The sequence below is a fragment of the Microtus pennsylvanicus genome, chromosome 10, assembly GCF_037038515.1.
Source record: "Microtus pennsylvanicus isolate mMicPen1 chromosome 10, mMicPen1.hap1, whole genome shotgun sequence".
NCBI lineage: Eukaryota > Metazoa > Chordata > Mammalia > Rodentia > Cricetidae > Microtus > Microtus pennsylvanicus.
Window position 1 is genome coordinate 99181655 of NC_134588.1, and position 20426 is coordinate 99202080.

The window sequence follows — 20426 nt, forward strand, 5'->3', positions numbered from 1 at the left end:
TCAGGGGAAAACACATGAACTGGGCTGTGGTGATGCGCACCTCTAATCCCAGCATTCAGGAGGCAGAAGCAGGCAGATGTCTGTGAGTTTGAGGTCAGCCTGGTCTACAGAGTGAGTTCCAGGACAGCCAGGGCTACACAGGGAAACTTTGTCTCAAAAAAAAAAAAAAAAAAAACCAAACCTACAGAGAAACCCTGTCTCCCAAGAAAAGGAAAAAAGAAAAGACACGTGGAGCTGGAGAGGTGGCTCAGTGGTTAAAAGCACTTACTCTCTTGCAAAGGACCTGAGTTCAGTTCTCAGCACCCAATTCAGCAGCTCACAGCTACCTGTTACTCCAGTTCCAGGTCATACGATGCCTCTGGCCTCTTTAGGCACATGTATGCATGTGGTGCATATAACACACACACATAAACACATTCATACAGTAATGATAACCATAAATTTAAAATATGGGGCGGGAGAGATGGCTCAGCAGTTAAGAGTGCTTGTTGCTCTTTCTGAGAATCTGGGTTCAATTCCTAGCACCTAAATGGTAGCTTACAACTGTCTGTAACTCTAGAATCCAACATCCTTACATAGACAGACATGCAGGCAAAACACCAATGCACATAAAAATAAATTATTAAAAATAAATATTAGGTGCTTGTGATGTACACTTTTAATTCCAGCACTTGGGACACAGAGGCAGACAGATCTCTGTGAATTCAAGGTCAGCCTGGTCTACAGAGTGAGTTCCATGACAGTCAGGGCTACACAGAGAAACTCTGTCTCAAAAAACCAAAATAAATAAACATAACATTTGACAACAACCATAGTAATGATTGACATAAACAAGGCTCATCATTGGATGCCCAAACTGGAAAAAAAAAAAAGTGTGATGTCAAATAAGAGCTTTATGTAGCCTCAGAGTCTTTTTGTGAATATTAATTACAAAGGGGAAGTCTGGCAGATAGCTCAGTACGTAACAGCAGAGAAACATCTCACGTAGTGAGACAGAAGAACACTGGTGTCTCCCAGCCATGATGCATCATCACATTGCTCCTCCTGCCAGAGACGTGCAAGTGCAGTCTAATGACAGCTCACGCAGCAAACCTACATGGAGGGCATTACTCCAGGTGGTGGAAGGAAACAGCTGATTCCCCAGCTGTCCTTGACCTCCGCATGTGTGCCATGGTACCTCTGTGCCCCCACACACATAGTCTTGTCAGAGCGTATCTCATGTCTTACTCCTCCATGTTCAGCTTGCACCAGACCAGGGACTCCAGCCTGCTGATCAGCCAACAGACTTGAGACGCAGGTGTGAGGAAGAAGCCCAGGAAATCGTCCGGCAAGCCAACTCCTCCTCAGGACAGCCCTGTGTTGAAAATGAAAATCTGACAGACTTAATTGCCAGGCTTACGGCTATTTTACTACAAATTAAGGTAAATTTCAGAGAAAATAGGTTTATGGGTTTTTTTTAATACTAAGCAAACTATTCGTTTGTATCTATTTGTGTCTATATTTAAGATAAAATTTAATTAAATTTTGAAACATTTTTTCCCTGTAGTGTCTAGCAGAGGGAGGAGACCTGAATTCCTTTGAATTCAAATCACTTACAGATTCATTAAATGACATCAAGAATACAATAGATGCTTCTAATATCAGGTAATTGATTAGGTATACAATAATCCTTTTGTGTTAAAACTGTAGTGATTTTTGGTAGAGGTTTTAAGAATTTTGCTTATTTGTGTAGTTGTTTATCCTTTCAATATATTGAAAAGTTTTCACTTATGTTCATTCTGCTGACAAAACAGACATTTCACATAGGCTCTCTATATGAAGGCATCAGGACGTAATGTTTGGTTCTGGTTTGTTGTAGAGCTTAGCAGTGTCTCCTCAGCCTCAGCAGCCCTGACCCTTCTTTGCTCCTGAGTAGACTTTCCCACAACCACAGAAACAGATCTGTTCCTACCCGGGAGGCATTTTCTTAGCTGTTTTCTAAGAAACAGCTATTTAATAACTAAAATTAAGCCTCCTTTTGGAGAAAAGAAAAAAAAAAGCTTTCCTTGAGTTCATGAGCTGTCTCAGCCGGTAAAGCACTTGCCTCGCTAGCCTGGCCACCTGAGTTCAGTCCCCAGAACCCACATACAGATGAATGGAGAGAACCAACTTAACAGAGTTGTCTTCTGACCTCTACGTGTGCCGGGGTATGCATGCGCACACACAGTAATAAATGAATATGCTTAGGGCGGTCAAGGTGGCTCCGTGGGTAAAAGCATTTGTCATCCAAGCCTGGAGACCTAAGCTTGGTCCCCAGAACCCAAATGAAAGCAGATAGAAAGAGCAGACTCTACCAGGTGGTGGTGGCACACACCTCTAATCCCAGCATTAGGGAGGCAGAGGCAGGCAAATCTCTGAGTTCAAGGCCAGCCTGGTCTACAAAGTGAGTTCCAGGACAGCCAAAGTTTATTACACAAAGAAACCCTATCTCAAAAAAGAAAAAAGAAAAAAAAGAAAGAAAAAACCACCCCACAGATTTATCCTCTGCCTACCACATTTATGCCTGGAACACACATAATAATAATGAATTTAATTTTTTTGTTTTTTTAAATTTTGTGATAGTTAACCTTGTTTCTTCTTTCTTTAGTTGTTTCCAGAATAATGTGGAAATCCATGTTGCACATATCCAGAGTGGCCTGAGCCAGATGGGAAACTTACATGCCTTTGCAGCCAACAACACCAACAGAGACTGAGCACAAGAGATCTGGTACCCAGCTGCACAAGACCTCGGTCCAAGGAGTCTTTTTCCTTAATCTACGCTTCCAACACCAGATAACCTAGTTCTGGAAAACCAGGGAACTGTCCATCCACATACGGCTTTTTAATACACTGTACTGCTTCTTAAACCAGCATTGTGCCGACCAGCATTTATTTATTGTGCTTTTATTACCCAGATGCAGTAGTGTTGCTTATATTTCATGTTTATCAGCAAATATTTTTAACCTGAAACTATCTGAATATACTATTTCATGGAGGAGCGTGCTCACCATTTTTATACATGCATGAATTCTGCTCAGCACACGCAAACGACTCCTGTGACAGAGAACGCAAAGAAGCATGGTCTTTTCCGTGCAGGATGGAATCCGTCTGAAAATCACCGACTGGTCCAGCGAATTTAGTTGACCATTATGTCTCAGGCTTCAAAATATACATCCTGAGTGTGGGAAGCCGTCCTAGTCTTAAGGAAGCCTCTGGAATATGGATGGGAAATACGGACTTAAGTATATGGTACATATACTGACGGTATGACATGGTTCTATAGATCAATTTATAATAATATTTTAATTTATCATAATTTATAAAAACTTCGTTGTTTATCAGTAGAAGAAAATGAAGGAGTGGGAAGAACTGTATTCTGGAATGCTGGATTACGGCAAGCGGACTTGGCATGCCTTTCCATGATTCAGGGCAAAAAGTGCTATTGTTAGATTTATTTTAAAAAAGACTGATTATACACTATTTTCATATTTTTTGTTTATTTGCACAACTTTAAACCAGATTACTGGTTAAAATCCAACAGTACACAATTTATAAAGTAAAAATATTTTATAAGGAAAGCATATGACCGGTTTGAATTACAGAGAGAGGTTTTGTTTTAGTTTTTTCTTGTTTTGTTTTTTCTTTTTTTAAGAAAAAACCCTACCTAAAATAATCTTGTAAAAAGTATGTATTTTAAAAATTTTGTTTTAATATAGAATATTATAAATCCAAAATATAATTGTTTTCAGAATTGGAGTTTAAAATATAACTATAGAGGTGATTCTGATTCTTTGATGTCTCATAAAATGAGGCTTTTTGTATATTAATGTACAATAAAACTGAAATAAGATTATTTTCCATTTGAAATTTTTGTATAGTTTAAAAGCGCTTCCGTGTTCTTTGTTGGTATTGGGCCACTGCAGATCTTTAGTGCAGAGTTTATATTTAGCTAAACTGTTATGTTAATTAAGAAATGCATAAATCTTTTATTCTTAATATTTGTAATTCTAAATAAATCGATCTATGAAATTTAATATCTGCATTCTCATTTTATTACAAGTTGATCATTAATTCTGTTTAAAATGTTTCAGAGGGCTGGTGAGATAGATAGCTCAGCAGGTGAGAAGTGCTTAGTGCCAGTCTGGCAATCTGAGTTTGATCCCTGGGACCCACATGGTGCCAGGAAAGGAGTGATTCTGTTAGTTGCCCTGTGATCCTGTGACTGGTGCAGACACACAGACAGACACACACACACACACACATAAATAAATAAATAAATGTAATATTGTTTTTTATATCCAAATGTGGGGGTGCCCTCCATTAATCCCCGCACTTGGGACCTGGTGGAGGCATGTTGTAATAGGAGCAGTGGGGCTGTGTCCCCGGCACCCGGCCACCCACATGGCTAGGCTTATGCCCTGAAATAATTACACGGACACTGTATTCTTTTAAACACTGCTTGACCCATTAGCTCTAGCCCTTACTGGCTAATTCTGATATCCTGATCAACCCATCTCTAATAAACTGTGTAGCAGCGGTCTTACCGGGAAAGATTCAGCATGTCTGACCTGGCGGCTTGCTTCATCGCGTGTGTCTGCCCGGGAGAGGGGAGCATGGCGTCTCTGAGCTCACTTCCTCTTCCTCCCAGCATTCTGTTCTGTTTACTCTACCCACCTATGTTCTAACCTATCAGGGCAAGCAGTTTCTTTATTTAATTAACCAATGACCTTCCTCCATCAGAGGCAGGTGCATTTCTGTGAGTTCAAGGCTACCCTGTCCTACGTAGAGAGAACTTGTCTCAAAAAGCAATTTTTTAAAAAATGTTTTCAAGAATTACAGTTTCCACTCAGTTTTAGGAGATAATGCTACAGATCAGTTACCAGGCCTTTTATGTTTTTGTTGATGTTGCTTGTTTTAAGACAGATCCTCACTATGTTGCCCAAGCACGCTTTGCCACTGAAACTCAAGACACACCCCACCATGCCCAGCTCTAATCATCTTGAAAAACAACACCATCCAGTGTTACTTCAGGGAGAGGTGGTTTGCTTTGGTTTTCGTCTGTTAGTAAGTCACTGTGGAAACACTAAGCAAGTAAATTATTTCTCCTATGCTATGAACCTAGCAGAAGACTGAATGTAATATGTCCTGCCTAGAAGTAGGAAAATGGTTTTGACATGTTTGTTATATTATACATTGTTTAAAGCTCACTTGTCACACTTAAGTCAGAGCTCACTTATAGCACTGTGTTTCCTTCAGTGCTGGAAGATTGCAGAGCCTGTGCCTGAGAATATCACTGGATTTGTTTCTGTTAGCACTGTCTAATTCGAGGAGTCGTTTTGAGCTGTGCTGAGCACGCATTTGCAGCTTTACAGCAGCTCCCGGATGGAGCCAACAGAGAATGTAAAAGCAGATAATACCTATTAAGTTTTCTTTATTGAGCTGGCCTGGTGAGGGTAGGCCCATAATCCAAGCTCCTTGGGAGGCTGAGGCAGAAGGATCACAAGTTCATCGTCATCCCGGGCTACAGAGTGAATTCAAGACCAGTCTGGGCAATTTGGTGAGACCCTGTCTCAAAGAGTTAAATAGGGGGCCTCAGGATTGCTTGGAGACAGAGTGCTTGCCCAACATGTGTGAGGAGGCCCAAGGCTCAGACAGTGCTGGCCTACGTGTGTGAGGCCCAAGGCTCAGACAGAGTGCTGGCCCACGTGTGTGCCCGACCCAAGGCTCAGACAGAGTGCTGGCCCAGTGTGTGCCAGGCCCAAGGCTCAGACAGAGTGCTTGCACAGAGTGTTGGCCTACGTGTGTGAGGCCCAAGGCTCAGACACAGTGCTTGTGAGGGCCACGGTACCAGCACCACACATGAAACAAATTTCTCCCTCTTCAGGTCTCATGTAGCCAGGCTGGCCTCAAACTTGCTTATAACTGAAAGTGGCCTTGAACTTCTTGATCCTCTTGCTTCCACTTCCCGAGTGTTGGGATTACAGACATGGCCTCCGCAGCAGCTTTGACTCTGTCTTCATCACTGCCACTGTCTGCAGCTGGGATGTCACAGCCATCTCTCCCTCCACTTAGCTCTCAGCACCTACTCACCTCCACATTCAGCCAGGGTGGCTTCTTAAAACGCAGAGTTGGCCATGTTATCCCTGTCTAGGAATACCTTAAAGTCTATGACCCCCAGGACAAATACAGAAGTCTGAGCAGACCTACAGAGCCATACCCAGTCCAGCCTCCACTTCACTGCCTCTCCACTGGGTCCTTCGGCCACAGACAGCGCCTTTGTTCCCCTTCACCGTAACTTCCATCCATTCTAACTGATCTTTCCAGAGGGGGAGTTCTTGACCACAACACAGCCAGAAGTGCCTCAGACAACCTACCTCTCCCAGCATGAGCGGTAACTCTGATTTTATATCTCACAGCATATATGTATATTTGCCTCTGCTCTATAAAGGGGGCACTATTTTGGGCTTTACTGTCTATTTTATTTCTAAATCCTCATGACACTCTGAGTCCTTGCCTGCCCACAGGCACTAAATGGCGTGTGTGTGATGAATTAGCCAGTTAGTGTCTAAGCACCATTGTCACTGGAATGAATGTGTGTTTTTCCGTGACAACTTTGAAAGATAATAGCTTGCATATGGAAGTTCTGATTAGGGGACTTCTTTTAAATGGGTTCCATTTCTTAGTCCTAACTAAAAGGATCAACGTGACAAAGGAGACGTGAGGGTTGAGTGGACTGAAGTCATCCTATCTTTGAATGGTGATCATTGCTATGTTTAAGTTCTGTGACCATGAACCATTCTTATTTTCTCTCTTTTTTTGTGTGTGCATGGTTGTTTTGCCTGTATGTTCATATATGCACCGTTTGTGTGTCTGGTGCCCAAGGAGGCCAAACAATATCAGATTTGAAACTGGAACTAAGGACAGTGAGCCACCATGAGGGTGCTGAGGACCAAGCCTGGGTCCTCTGCAACAGCAGCAAGTGTTCTAAGCTGCTGCACCATCTCTCCAGGCCCTGATTACACGACTTCTCTTTGACAGGGATTCTGACTGAGAGCTCTTCCATCCTGTCACTGGATTTGCGTCATCTCGATTGGGCTAAACTGTCATCTAAATTGTCACCGTTTTAGGTGTGAGGCTCTGATGGTGACCCCTCCAACTAGCATATCAATATTTGAACAGATCTTAACTTAGTCATTTACAAATACTGGGAATACAAAGCTAGAAAGAAATCTGGAACCATAATACTCATGAGGGTTACCTACTTTGAACAAGCAAAACTAAGCGTGGTGGCCTGAACCCCTATTGCTCATATGTTGGTCCCCAGTTGGTGGGAAGGATTAGGAGGTGTGGTCTTGTGAAGTGTGTTTTCTGGCTTTGAGGCCATCCCCAGGACTCTACCTCCTTATTTTCAGGTGAGAGCTCTTCCTGCCATCCCCAATCACAGACACTAACTGAAACCGAAAGAAAGGCCAATTGAACACTTCGCTTTCTGGGCTGCCCTGCTCATGGTGTTTTATCACAGCAATAGAAAAGTAACAATACAAAAAGCTTTTTAAAAGTTTTTTTCTTAAGATTTATTTACTGATTTTGCATATGTGTGTGGGTGCACACCACAGCACCCATGTGGAAGTCAGAAGCCAGCTTGAGGAATCACTTCTCTCCTTCCACAGTAGACGCTGGGGATCTAACTCGGGTCGTCGGGCTTGGTGGCAAACATGTTTACCCCTGCTGAGCCACCTCAACAGCCCAGCAAATAAGCTTTTAACCTTAAATTCTCAATGCACTGTACTTGCAGAAACTTCCCTTGGAAATGTTTTCACAGCCATTCAGTATGTGCTCAGCAGCTGTGCACCGAGGCACGATGATTAAGAGCTGCCCCTAACAGGGTTCATTTCTACCTGAGGACACTAGTGAGAAACACTTAGTAATCCACTCCTGTTGCACCGGAAACATAATAACAAGTGCTAAGAAAAGTGGTGGTCAAAGTAACCGGTACAAACATTAATACTAATAATAATAGAGAAAGGCTAGGTTTCCGGAAGGTAGGAGTCTGCGCTGTTTTGAAAAAGGAACTTTTTTCACTGAGTCCCAACCAGAACGGAATGGGTGAGACGGAGAAGCGTCTGTGGGTGGATGATCATAAGGTTCACGTAAGCTAAGGATGGTGCGTTTATTGGGAGCATGTTTGAAAGGATTCTATTATTTGATAGCTGGAGGCTACCAAAGACTTTTCAATAGAGCCATTTCTTTTCTGAGTGAGTGGGGAATGAGAGACACGGGGCTCCTTGAAGAACTTGAATGTAGTGTCCTTCCTGATGAGGGTAAAGATGGCAGGCCAGATGAAACACCAGTCAAGTGAGGGGCAGGGGACCCTGGTCAGGATGCAGAGTTTCAGGTAGGAAGAATAAGTTGAAGAATCTATGGCAATGGCTATAGCAACAACATATCATATACTTGAAAGTGGCTAAAATAATGGATTCTAAGTGTCACCACAGAAAAAGGTCATACAGGTAAGTGAGGTCATCCGTGTGTCAAACAGCTGGATTTAGATATACTGTTGTATATCATACAATTTTAAACAAAAACAGCAGCCTCCAGTCATCCCAGTGCTCAGAAGACGAAGGAAGGAGGACAGGAGCTCAGGGTCCTTCCTCCTTACCTACATAGCAAGGTCAAAAAGGACTCCGTAAAAAGGGCGATAAATCTGGGTGATCAGGGTAGAGTTAGGATGTGGTAGAATGAGTGATTAGGTTCAAGGTCCTGGAGGGGCCATGAGAAGACAGCAGCTGCCAAGGAAAGGGGGAAATTGAATCAAGCTGAAGGTCCTGACGAAGAAAACAAGTTCTGAACGATCAGTCTGAACAATTAGAATAGAACAGGGGGTTATGGACCAAACTGAATGCGCAGACTTGGAGATTTACAGGTACCCCTGAGTGAAAGAATGGGTGGCTACTGAGAACAAGCCACGGGTAAAGGCTCACGGTGAAGAGGAGAAACCTTCAAGAGAAATAATCCAGAAGCATTATCAACAAGGCCATGGCCAGTCAGGGTTGGGATAGCCTTCTGGTCCTTATCTCCCGGACCCCTCTGAGTACATTGTGAACTCTCCCAGAATCCTCAAAAATTACCTAAGGCAGAAAAGATATGTTCTTCCCACGAGTCCAACTTTGAGCCAATATCTTCGGAGAGAGGGGAATAGGTGTCAAAACTCTGACCTTGAGAACCAGCCGCACAGTGGCCTCCTCCAGCCCTGCTGGCATCGGGAAGGCAGTTCATTGCTGTCTCCAGAGGCAGCTGGGGCTTCAAACATCTCGCTTCAGTCCCAGGAGCAGAGCGGTGGAGGAACACTTCCCGCCTGGATGATAAGGGCTGCAGTGACTTCCCACTCTGGCGCCTGGACTTGGCCCGTCTGTTCTGGAACCACACCTGGGAGACAGGAGGACAACGGGACTCGGAAGGGATGACCTTGACCTTTTGATTCTCCTTCCTCCTCTTCCCCCGAGCTGTGGTTATAGGCACTGGCCACCATACCTGGTTTCTATGGTGCTGGGATAGTACCCTACATGCTAGGCAAACACTCTACAAAGTGACTGTATCCCCAGACCGGCTTGACCTTCTGGCACTAACACTGCTCACAACTAACAATGTAAATTCCAGCTATTATTAGCCACACTCTCTGCTAAGAGCCTGCGGTTTACAGAAAGCATTTGAGCTGGTGTTTGATGGTCAGAGCACCAGATCTTCCCAGCCATTCTCAGATGCAAAGCTGGAATGGTGCTGGTTCTATCTACACTTACTAAATTGGTTTGTTTGTTCTTCATTTTACATATTAAAACACACACACACACACACAAACACAAAGCCAGGCGGTGGTGGTGCATGCCTTTAATCCCAGCACTTGGGAGTAGGAGGCAGGTGGATCTATGTGAGTTTGAGGCCAGCCTGGTCTACAGAGCGAGTTCCAGGACAGGCTCCAAAGCTACACAGAGAAACCCTATTTCAAAAAAACAAAAAACAAAACAAAATAAAGCCAGGATCTTTGGAGCCCAGGCTAGCCTCAAACTGGATATACAGGCAAGGAAGACGTTGAATTTCTTGATCCTTTTGCCTCTAGCTCGTAAATGCTGCGATTTCAGGCGTGTGCCACCCATAGCGTCTGTCTACACTTTATTTGGGACATTTCTGATGAGAAAAGAGGTCACAAAATACAGGCACCCAAAGTCCTTAGGCAACAAGGCTTCAGTGACAGACATTTAAATTATTTAGAGTCCATTTTTGAATGTCTGGACTCCCCTATCAAAGCAAGTAGGTATTTTTCCTTAATAAATCTCAATTCGTGTGTAAATTTCTTAGCCAGTTCTCTATGAATACTAAAGGTGTCCTGCTTAGGAAGCCTCTGGTGACAACTGTTGAAAGTGACAGTTGAAGTTGGGTGGTGGTGGTGGTGGTGCACACCTTTAATTCCAGGACTCCTGGGAAACAGAGGCAGGCGAGTCTCTGAGTTGAGGCCAGCCTGGTACACAGAGTGAGTTCCACAGAGAAATGCTGTGGGGGGGGGGGGATATGACAGTTGAATAATTACCCAAAGTACATGGGGAAAAGGGGGCCCACATGCTCCTGGGATTAAATGAAGCCTCCCACATAAAACTGCATTTGGGCCTAGCCTAACAGATAAGAAGGCAAGTTTCTAATCTGGGTATGGGGAGACACACCTGTAATCCAAGCATCCAGGAAGCTGAGACAAGAGGACTGTGAATGCAAATCCAGCCTGACTACCCAGCATGAACCTGTCTCAATCACACACACACACACACACACACACACACACACACACACACGTAGCAAGATTAATAAAAACCCAGAGACAGATATTTGGGTTCAACCTGAAGGTCAGAAAAGCAAAACAGTCACTCACTGGCTCTTACCTCTACCTCAGTCCGAAAATGGTGATCCTGCCTTCAGGAATCCTCAGAATGAGACTGAGAGCTGTCTCCTCCTGTTTTATATTCCTCTCTAGAGCTGTGATTAAAGGCGTGCACCACTACCTCCAGGTTTCTTTGACCAACTAGTGTAGCTACTGGGATTAAGGGTGTTTGTCACCACTCCCTGGTCTATAAGGCTGACAAGGGTGGCTGTTTTATTCTCTGATCTTCAGGAAAGCTTTATTAAAATACAAATGAAATATCACTACACACACACACACACACACACACACACACACACACACACACAAGAGGGAGGCAGCTTCTTCCAGCAACCTCAGGATTCTGAACCTAAATGACTTTGGACAATAAACTCACTTTGCACTCGATTTTTCAAAGTTACAAGAAGTCCCTTGCTTGTCTTAAAGTACCTGGTGACCCAACCCTGCTCTACTATTTAAAATCAAAGTCAGAGTAGGCTCACGACCACGCCCCCTCTTTTGTCTTCTTACTGAACAAAGTGCTCAACTACCTCCCGTAGCCTTCTTGCGGGTACCTTTCGAGGGGGTCAGTAATCGTCCTAGCAGCCCAAATTACACGGTAACAAGGCCGTTACTGACATCCCTATTTAGTAGTCTAGTATCATAAGATTCAAAGAGACTAAGAGAGTAACTTGCCCACCCCTCTACCCCGAAAAAAAATGACTCAACAAGCCCGTGACTCCCCAGGACCTCCACTCTAGCACGCACCTGCAAACCCGACTCACCTGGATCCTGGACTCAGGGAGAAGCGTGAGAGCGGCTAGGCGCTCCCGCAAGTGGATGTCGGGGTACATGGTCTGGCGGAAGACGAGTTCCAGCAGCTGCAGTTGCTCGGAGCTGAACGATGTGCGCTTGCGGCGCTGGGGCGCCGACGGGGCAGCCGCGCCTTTGGGGGGCCCGGGCTGATCCAGGCCGGCGGGGTTCTGCGCTGCCGGTCCCGGGCTTCCGCTTGGAAAGCACGGCGTGGCCGCTGGAGCGCGGGGGTCCTGGGGCGCAGGGGGCAGCCCGGCAGCAGGGCGCGTGGATGGAAGCAGCGGTCCTCCAAGGTGCGCGGCCGGGAAGGCGGGGAAAGCAGCACCCTCGGCAAACTGGAGTTGTTGGGACCCTGCTGCGGCCATGGCTCCCGGACACCTCCCATGACCCCCGTGCTCCTTCAGTTATAGTCACCCGGGGCCGGGGAGGGGGCGGCGGCGCCATCAAAGGCGTGGGCGCGGGGAGGCCACGTCTCCTTGGGGTGCGAGCCCGCCCCAGCCCCGCCAGACGCCGCGGGAATAATCGCTTCCGCTGACCTGGAGACGGAGGGAGGGAGGCGCGAACTTGAGCCCTGCCACTCCGTCCCTTCCCCGCCCATCCGCCCGCCAGCCCGACCACCAATCCACACACCACAACCGATATGCTTCGGAGGGGCCACTTTTGAACAGAGCACCTTCTTCTGGGTCGGAAAGCCTCCCTCAAGAGCGTCCGGATCACTCCAGGGGCCGGGTTCTCAGGTCCCATCCCTGAGCCTGGCCTGCTATCCCCTGTCACCATCAAAGGTACTGTTTACCACCCCTGCTATGTGCTAGACCTTACTCCAGGTTGGTCAAACAGCCTGGCCCTGCCCTCTGCCAAACCATCCTGACACATCCTGAATCCGAGGGGGGTGAAGATAACGAGACCTCAAAGGGGGCAGGCATCCTGAGCAGAAACGATGCTCCTGCCTGGAATATCTGTGGCATGTCCAGAAGGCGGCTGTAAACTGGGCGGGTTGAATTGGACCAGGTTAGCGCTCCTAGAGAGTCGGACAGTGCCCAGAAGAGGAAAATAAAACCGTATCTTGAAGTTTCTGTGCCCTCGAATGCCATTACGATTTCCTTTGTCCCCTGAGGCTCATATGAAGTTCCCATGTTGTTTAAATGTTGGTTTGTAGTTTGCGACTTCTCCATGCATTCATGTATTCATATAAGTCTCCCTCACTCCTCTGGTCCCGAGGCTAGAACCTAGAACCTGGAATAAATAGCCTAAGCAAGTCCTCCACTGAGATATATATATATATATATATATATATATATATATATATATATATATATATCCGCTGCCTTCTTTTGGCTTTTGTTTGGAAGTGTGTGTGTGTGTGTGTGTGTGTGTGTGTGTGTGTGTGTGTGTGTGTGAGAGAGAGAGAGAGAGAGAGAGAGAGAGAGAGAGAGAGAGAGATGTCGCTAGGCAGCGCTCTCCCACCTTGAGCATCTACCTCATACAACACTGCAAAAGCGCCTTGGCCAGACTCTCAGTGAATATCTGTTGAATCAGAAACCAAGTTGCTCAGTAGAGAAATCAGAGGCGTGCCACAGAAGGGCAGAGAGAGGCACCAGAGGGCTGCTTCTACCGTCTCAGAGGGGCTCTCCACCGAGGGAAGGGTGTTCCACAGCCCAGGACTGCTCCTGCTGGTTCTACAATGCTAATAGGAAGTCTCAGAGGAAAGGGCATCTCCTCTTATGGGCGAGTCGTTGAGTACACTGTGATTGCTCACGTGCATGTGGGTCTCCATGGAGGCCAACAGAGGACAATGGGTCCACTGTAACCAGGATACGGGACATACACCATCTGACATGGTGCTGAGAACTATACCCCTGTCCTCTGGAAGAGCGGCAGATGAACGTACCTTCACGATGGGCAATTATTCCAGGTGCCAAAGCACAGAGTGATCTGGCAGCTGCTCAAAGTTCTAGACTTGAGTTGTCCATCAGTTGGGTAGCAATAGGAAAATGTCCTGGTCTCCTGCATTACATAGATCCTGAGACCCCCAGACCTGCTTTTCCATCTAATCCAGTGGTTCTCAATCTTTTTTTGGTGGCGTGGTGGCGAGGGGGAGGAGGTTCAAGGCATGATTTCACTGTGTAGCCTTGGCTGTTCTGGAACTCACTTTGTAGACCAGGCTGGCCTCAACCTCACAGAGATGCCTCTGCCTTCTTACTGAGTGCTGGGATTAAAAGCATGCACCATCACTGCCTGACTGGCTCTCAATCTTCTTAAAGCTGTGACCCTTTCATACAGTTCCTCATGTTGTGATGACCCTCAGCCATAAAATTATTTTTGTTGTTACTTCATAACTGTAATTTTGCTACTGATATAAATCGTAATGTAAATATCTGATATTCAGGATATGGGACCTTGTGAAAGGGTCATTCAGCCCCCCAAAGTTGTCAAGAGTCACAGGTTGAGAATCACTAATCCTTTCCCTCAAACACACACATGTTCTCTCTCTAACACACACACATATATGTACACACATATATGTGCACACATGCTCACGAGCACACACATAACACACACATTCATACTCAAGCGTGTGCACACATACACACACACACCCCTCCAACCTCTCTTTTTTAATTTCCTCTTTTATTTCTTTGCCAGATTTTTAGACTCAGAATATGGAACGGGAAATCAGATTTTTTTATTTTTCTATGCCTTCTTCTATCCCATACATATATGAGGGTCTTGTGTATCCCAGGTTACCTAGCCTCAAACTCTTCATGGAGCCAAGGGTGACTTTGAACCTGATCTTCCCACCTCCACTGCACAAAGCTTTCGTTATAAGCATCGCACACCATGCCTGATTTTATGCAATGCTGGAGACCAAACACAAGGCCTGTGTGCGCCAGGCAAGCACCGTAACAACTGGCTACATCTTCCAGTGGGTCTCACTGTGTAGCCCAGGCTGGCCTTGAATTTGAGATCTACCTGCCTCAGCCTCCTAAACATGAAATTTCATACCTACTTTTATTCTTTTTTTTTTCTGTGATGCTGAAGATCAAATCCAGGGCCTTGCACATGCTAACAAGGTCCTTACCACTGAATGACATGCCCAGCCCATCACTCACTCTTAATCCATTATTTAAAGTGAGTTGTTTAAAGGCTATGCTAACCTGTACTTATTATGTAAGTTCTTTTATAGAAGGTGTGTGCGTCCCCATCTTACTCTTGAAGAAATACGCTACGATCCAGATCAAAGCCCAGAAACCTGAAGAGATGGTGTGGCCAAACTGACCTTCAGATGTGACTCCATGGTAACATTAGACCCCAGTCTTCATGGGAGGTGAGAGACACGGGTCTCTGCCACCCAGGAGCTGCTGTCCTTTGATGGCTGCTTCATAAATAGATACACTATGAAGCTTACGGATCCTCAAAGGCAGCAACAGACCAGTGTCCTGGTTACTGAGTAGCAGATTGAAGTTCAAGGCGAGCTCAGACAGCCGTAGCCGAGATTAAGGTCTGGATGTGCCCACTCCAAGCCCAGAGTCAGGTCCTATGATGTGCTAAATGCTTCGGGCCACTACTCTATTTGGTGTTGATAACGTCTGTTGAAACAGACACAGGTGTGGACTGGGTGATACAGAAGGCAATTCTCAGACACACCTGTGCCCTGAGGAAGCCTTGGCCACCCAGAGCCACAGCCGGGCTGGGACAGACAAGACCATTGTTGCTGTCCCTTCAGCATCTTCCACATTCCCCCTGCCCGACTTTTTCCATCCCCAACACCCAAATATCAGAGGCCCGTCTTCCCTCCCCAAGTGCTAAGTGCTCTCTTCCCCTGCTCTCTTTGTAGTTGGAGTTGGGCCCTCTCTCTGGGCTGCCCAGGACCTGGTGGAGGAACCCAGGGTGTTTATTAAAGGGGAAACCAGGAAAAGGCAGCCCAGGGGAGTCAACGGCTCTACTTCCCCCTTGAGATCTCAGGGGCTCTTCGTCCCTTTGATCCTGGCCTCACTTTGATTTCCCCTGCTCTGCTCCCCACCTTCAGTTTCTGAAGTTTATTTCACAGTCGGTGGTTAGAATAGACAGAGACATGTCTTTCCAAAAGGCATAACGTGCAAGCCATTAGGAGCCTTTCTGTGTTCTCCGGGCGGAAGGTACAAATTCATATGACTAACACAGCATCACTTTTGAGCCTGGCATGGGGACTCTTCCAAAGGAATGGCATCTTTTCTGCTTGCAGTTATTTGTGCCAGTGCTTCTGGGTAGGAAGGACTCCTCTGGGGGAGTCTTTCATGAACTGATTTATGCAACTAACCAATAAGGTGGAAAACACCCCAGAAAGAAAGCCCTGGAAACGAAGATCTGAAAAAAATATCAAGATACCTGAAGTCAGGTGTGCTGGAGCACCCCTGTCAGCAAGACCCTGGCCAAAGCATCAGCAAGAAAGAATACTTGGTCTTCGAATCCATCGTCCGACTTTTTCTGGAACACGCCTACTGAGCCCTTGAGTGGCTGGATGGCTTTAACCACACCTGTGCAGCTCACGGGACTCACCTCCCCCTTGGAGATCTGTGGACTCCCACTCAACCCCCTCCTATTAGGAGCCCCAAATATACTTTCACTTCATCTTGTCACTTTTACAAACAGCACCATAGACCAGCCTCTTTTTAACTTGTTTGCTTGGGGAATTGATTAAGCTCATTAACACTGAGATGTTGGTGGCTAGCTACCATTTCCCACTAAAAGGAAAAAAATACTCCTAGGAGAAACAGCCCATTCTAAGGTTGAAACAACAAATATTTCGGCCTGGAAATTTTAGGTACAGAAAAAAAAATGAGAAACAGTAGCAAGCAATGGAGGAGGAGGTATTCTTAAAAGATAATCTGGGAACGGGCAGACGGCTCAGCAGGTAGAAGAGTTTACTGCCAAGGACGGTTCCTGCACACTGACCTCTGGCTTCTACAGCTGGGATGAGTATGCACACTGCACACACACATGCGCACGCACACACACACGCATGCACACACACGCGCACGCACACACACACGCACGCACACACACATGCACACTGCACACACACACGCGCACACATGCACACACACACGCGCACGCATGCACACGCACACGCACGAACACACACACACTCTAAATGTAACAACAACAAGAGTTTTTTTTTGTTAAAGAATTAACTGATTTGGCCTGGAATCAATTGCCTAGCATTACGAGACCCCGGCTTAAGTTCTCAGAGCCATAAGAAGCAGGAAGAAGCAGAGGAGAAAGACGGAGAGAGGAGGAGAGGAAAAGGGGGAGAAGGAGGCAGTGTTGGCTGTGACAGTGGGAGAACACTTACCTACCATATGTGGGAACTTGGGTTCCATCCCCAAGCACTGCAACAACAAAAAGGCAGTGCATTTGAAATAAACGGAGACAAGGAAAATAAAATGGGGGGTATGGGGTTGAGAGATGGTTCTGCTCTCCAGGCTGACCGGAAGCAGAAGGAAGGCAGTGTCTCCAACGGCCTCAGTTAGGAGCAAGGATTTGTTGAAATCACAGCACCAAAGCCTTCATTTACTGTGTCCCAGGGAGCACCATTCCCAAGAGCACTGGAGTTGGCTGGTAGGGAGCACACTCTGCCTGTGGAGGGAGGAGGGAGACTCTAGGAGGTAGGGAAGACAGAGGCTGAGCCTGGAAGCAGTGTGGGGGTTGTGAGGAGCAACAGCAGATGGACAGACAGACACCAGGGTGCAGATCCGTGCGTGTCAGGCCTGTGCAGTAACAACGGTGAGTAGCCAGTGGGGCCCTGTATGGAGACTGGGGACCAGGGCTCTGCATCCCTAGGACGCGGAAGGAGTAAGTTGCTCACCTGCAGAAGGGACAGCAGGTTCTTCTTCCACTGCCCCTGGGATACCTGTCCCTCTAGGAAATCATCTTCCCCTCCTGGGCTGTCCAGGACGAGTAACTGGGGACTCGGAGCTGACTTCTGGGCTGTCTCTAACAATTTTGTGTATTGTTACATTTCCTCCACGAGAATTACCTTGAGAAAGCCCAGCAAAGGAGCCGCTCAGAACTCTGTGTGTGTGTGTGTGTGTGTGTTGTGTGTCCCACTGTGTGCAAACCAAGCTCAGAGGACAATTCTCCTGAATCAGTTCTTTCTTGCCTTCCTTTCATCACATGGACCCAAGGGATCAGACTCAGTTCGGCAGCCTTTGAGCCTGCACATGTACCTGCTGGGGTTACCTTGCTGGCCCTTTCTTGAGTTTTTGAGACGGGGCTGACAGTGTTGCCCGGGCTATTGGTGAACATGACAAGCCATCCTCCTGTTTCAGAGTATTGGGATGATAAGCATGTGTCACCACATCTGACTTTTGTTTTGCTTTTTGAAACACAGTTCAATGTCCAGAACACCAGACATCCTATTTATCTCTCGTCTGTTTATTGCAGCACTGAGGATTGAACCCAGGACGTCACAGGTGTTAGACGGGTTCTCTACCACTGAACTGTATCTCTAGCCCCGTGACAAATCACATTCCAGCAGCAACATATTGTGTCCCCAGTGCGCCTAGGATACTACAAAAACTGTACTAAGACTTTCAATATTTATTTGCTATGTTAATTGAAAGAAATTTCTGAGCCAAGTGGGAGTAGTTCATGAGTTTAATCCCAGCACTCAGGAGGCAGAAGCAAGTGGATCTCTGAGTTCCTGTCCAGCCTGGTCTAAACAGCAAGTTCCAGGACAGCCAGGGCTACAGAGAAGCTCTCTCTTGAGACACCCACTACCCCACCCCACCCCCACTGCTACACACACACAAAAGAAAAGAAACTTCTGAGTGCACAACCCCCCATCCTCATGAAGTCTTCAGGGGAGACAGGCTGGATCAAGGGCAGGCATACTTGTAACTTTCCTTACACACTTTTGAAGCATTGGTGACAGCAGTTGTCCCTGAAACTCTTGTGATCTTGGGTACAGTCTGGATTTGAAAGGACAGGGACATGCCAGTGAACGGAACCCGGACCCACAGGTAATTGGGAAGACTCTGCACTACCAAAGCAAGTCCTGCTATGAGTTATCAGCCGCTGAATCAGGTAGGAGGACAGTGTGAGCTCACTCCAGCAAGCCGTGTCTGGGCTGTGGCCTTTGGGGCCTCCTGTCTTCATCCAAAGATACAACCTGGGAAATCTAGGATAAGAATTAGGTTTAAAAGAACACATGGTGCCGCGCCGCACGCACCTTTAATCCCAGCACTCGGGAGGCAGAAGGAGGTGGATCTCTGTGAGTTCAAGGCCAGGGCTACACACAGTGAAACCCTGTCTGGAAAAACAAAACAAACAACCCATGGCTTGAGGACAGGTGTGAATTTGTTTCTTGGGGCTCTAGGAGGCCTGGGGGACAGGTCAGCCAGGGCCCAGGTAAGGAAGGCCTGATGAACCTCCTGGGAACATCCACCCCACTCGAAAGGTTTCTCCTCCCTGCTATCAGTCTACAGCTCCATCCTCTCCCGTGTGTGGGTATCCTTTCCCAGTCTGGAGCCTGCTCCATCCTCTCCTGTGTGTGGGTATCCTTTCCTAGTCTGGAGCCTGCTCCATCCTCTCCCGTGTGTGGGTATCCTTTCCCAGTCTGGAGCCTGCTCCATCCTCTCCCGTGTGTGGGTATCCTTTCCCAGTCTGGAGCCTGCTCCATCCTCTCCCGTGTGTGGGTATCCTTTCCTAGTCTGGAGCCTGCTCCATCCTCTCCCGTGTGTGGGTATCCTTTCCTAGTCTGGAGCCTGCTCCATCCTCTCCTGTGTGTGGGTATCCTTTCCTAGTCTGGAGCCTGCTCCATCTTCTCCCGTGTGTGGGTATCCTTTCCTAGTCTGGAGCCTGCTCCATCTTCTCCCGTGTGTGGGTATCCTTTCCTAGTCTGGAGCCTGCTCCATCCTCTCCCGTGTGTGGGTATCCTTTCCTAGTCTGGAGCCTGCTCCATCCTCTCCCGTGTGTGGGTATCCTTTCCTAGTCTGGAGCCTGTTCCATCCTCTCCTCTGTGTGGGTATCCTTTCCTAGTCTGGAGCCTGCCCCATCCTCTCCCGTGTGTGGGTATCCTTTCCTAGTCTGGAGCCTGCTCCATCCTCCCCCGTGTGTGGGTATCCTTTCCTAGTCTGGAGCCTGCTCCATCCTCTCCCGTGTGTGGGTATCCTTTCCTAGTCTGGAGCCTGCTCCATCCTCTCCCGTGTGTGGGTATCCTTTCCTAGTCTGGAGCCTGCTCCATCCCAATGATCCCCCACCATCTATTCAGTCACCAGAGTTCTTGACTTTGCTTGGGGTTTGGTCCCACATGGCCGTGAAGGTGTGTGCACTCTCAGAAAAAAAAACCCTTTTCCCAAGAACAGGTTGTTGTCCTCTGCAGAGTACTCGCTCTTCTGACCTATACTGACATCACTAGACTAGGATTCCTCATGAGATTGTTCATGGTACCCATCAGAATCCGAGCTTGTTCACTCCACCTCAAGGTCAGCCCAGAATGTGCTGGCACACAGAAAAAGATTCAGTCAGTGTCAGAGAGGGTCTGTGAGGGGGTCAGGTGCCACTGCTGCGGGCCTGTAACTAAAGGACCCCAGGTACCCCTGTGCCTCTAGATCAGGACTCCATGCCATGAGCATCCCAGAGTCTGGAATTTGTCTTCATGTAGTTTTTTATTGGTTGTCCGCTCTCATGCAGGCCCCTTGGCCTCTGCAAG

At 47.0% G+C, this 20426-nt stretch overlaps 2 protein-coding genes across 3 annotated transcripts in view; one reads left to right on the forward strand and one right to left on the reverse strand.

Moving 5' to 3' along the window:
• Lin9 (lin-9 DREAM MuvB core complex component) overlaps window positions 1-4050 on the forward strand; it is a 44262-nt gene extending 40212 nt beyond the window's left edge. Inside the window, exons 13-15 of the mRNA XM_075989318.1 lie at window positions 1242-1421; window positions 1547-1644; window positions 2627-4050. Coding sequence (XP_075845433.1) covers window positions 1242-1421; window positions 1547-1644; window positions 2627-2732 — 384 coding nt within the window. The 3' untranslated portion in view covers window positions 2733-4050. The remainder of the gene's footprint in view (window positions 1-1241; window positions 1422-1546; window positions 1645-2626) is intronic.
• Window positions 4051-8917: 4867 nt separating this feature from the next.
• Window positions 8918-12099, reverse strand: Mixl1 (Mix paired-like homeobox). Of its 2 annotated transcripts, none has more exons than XM_075987585.1 (2): window positions 11707-12099; window positions 8918-9444 (listed from the first exon to the last, which is right to left on the reverse strand). In XM_075987585.1, the coding sequence occupies exons 1-2, from the start codon at window positions 12097-12099 to the stop codon at window positions 9136-9138; spliced, it is 702 nt and encodes a 233-aa protein (XP_075843700.1). In that variant the 3' UTR covers window positions 8918-9135. The 2 variants fall into 2 exon arrangements, with proteins under 2 accessions (XP_075843700.1, XP_075843699.1); XM_075987584.1 differs by having other exon boundaries at window positions 8918-9468.
• Between the last annotated feature and the right edge of the window lie 8327 nt (window positions 12100-20426).

Excerpts from the sequence above, each read along its gene's own strand:
- Mixl1 (XM_075987584.1), bottom strand. The coding sequence starts at position 12,099 with ATGGCCGCAGCAGGGTCCCAACAACTCCAGTTTGCCGAGGGTGCTGCT. Across the intron at positions 9,469-11,706 it reads TCCCTGAGTCCAGGATCCAG|TCCCGTTGTCCTCCTGTCTC; the intron begins GTGAGTCGGGTT and ends ATCCCTTCCGAG.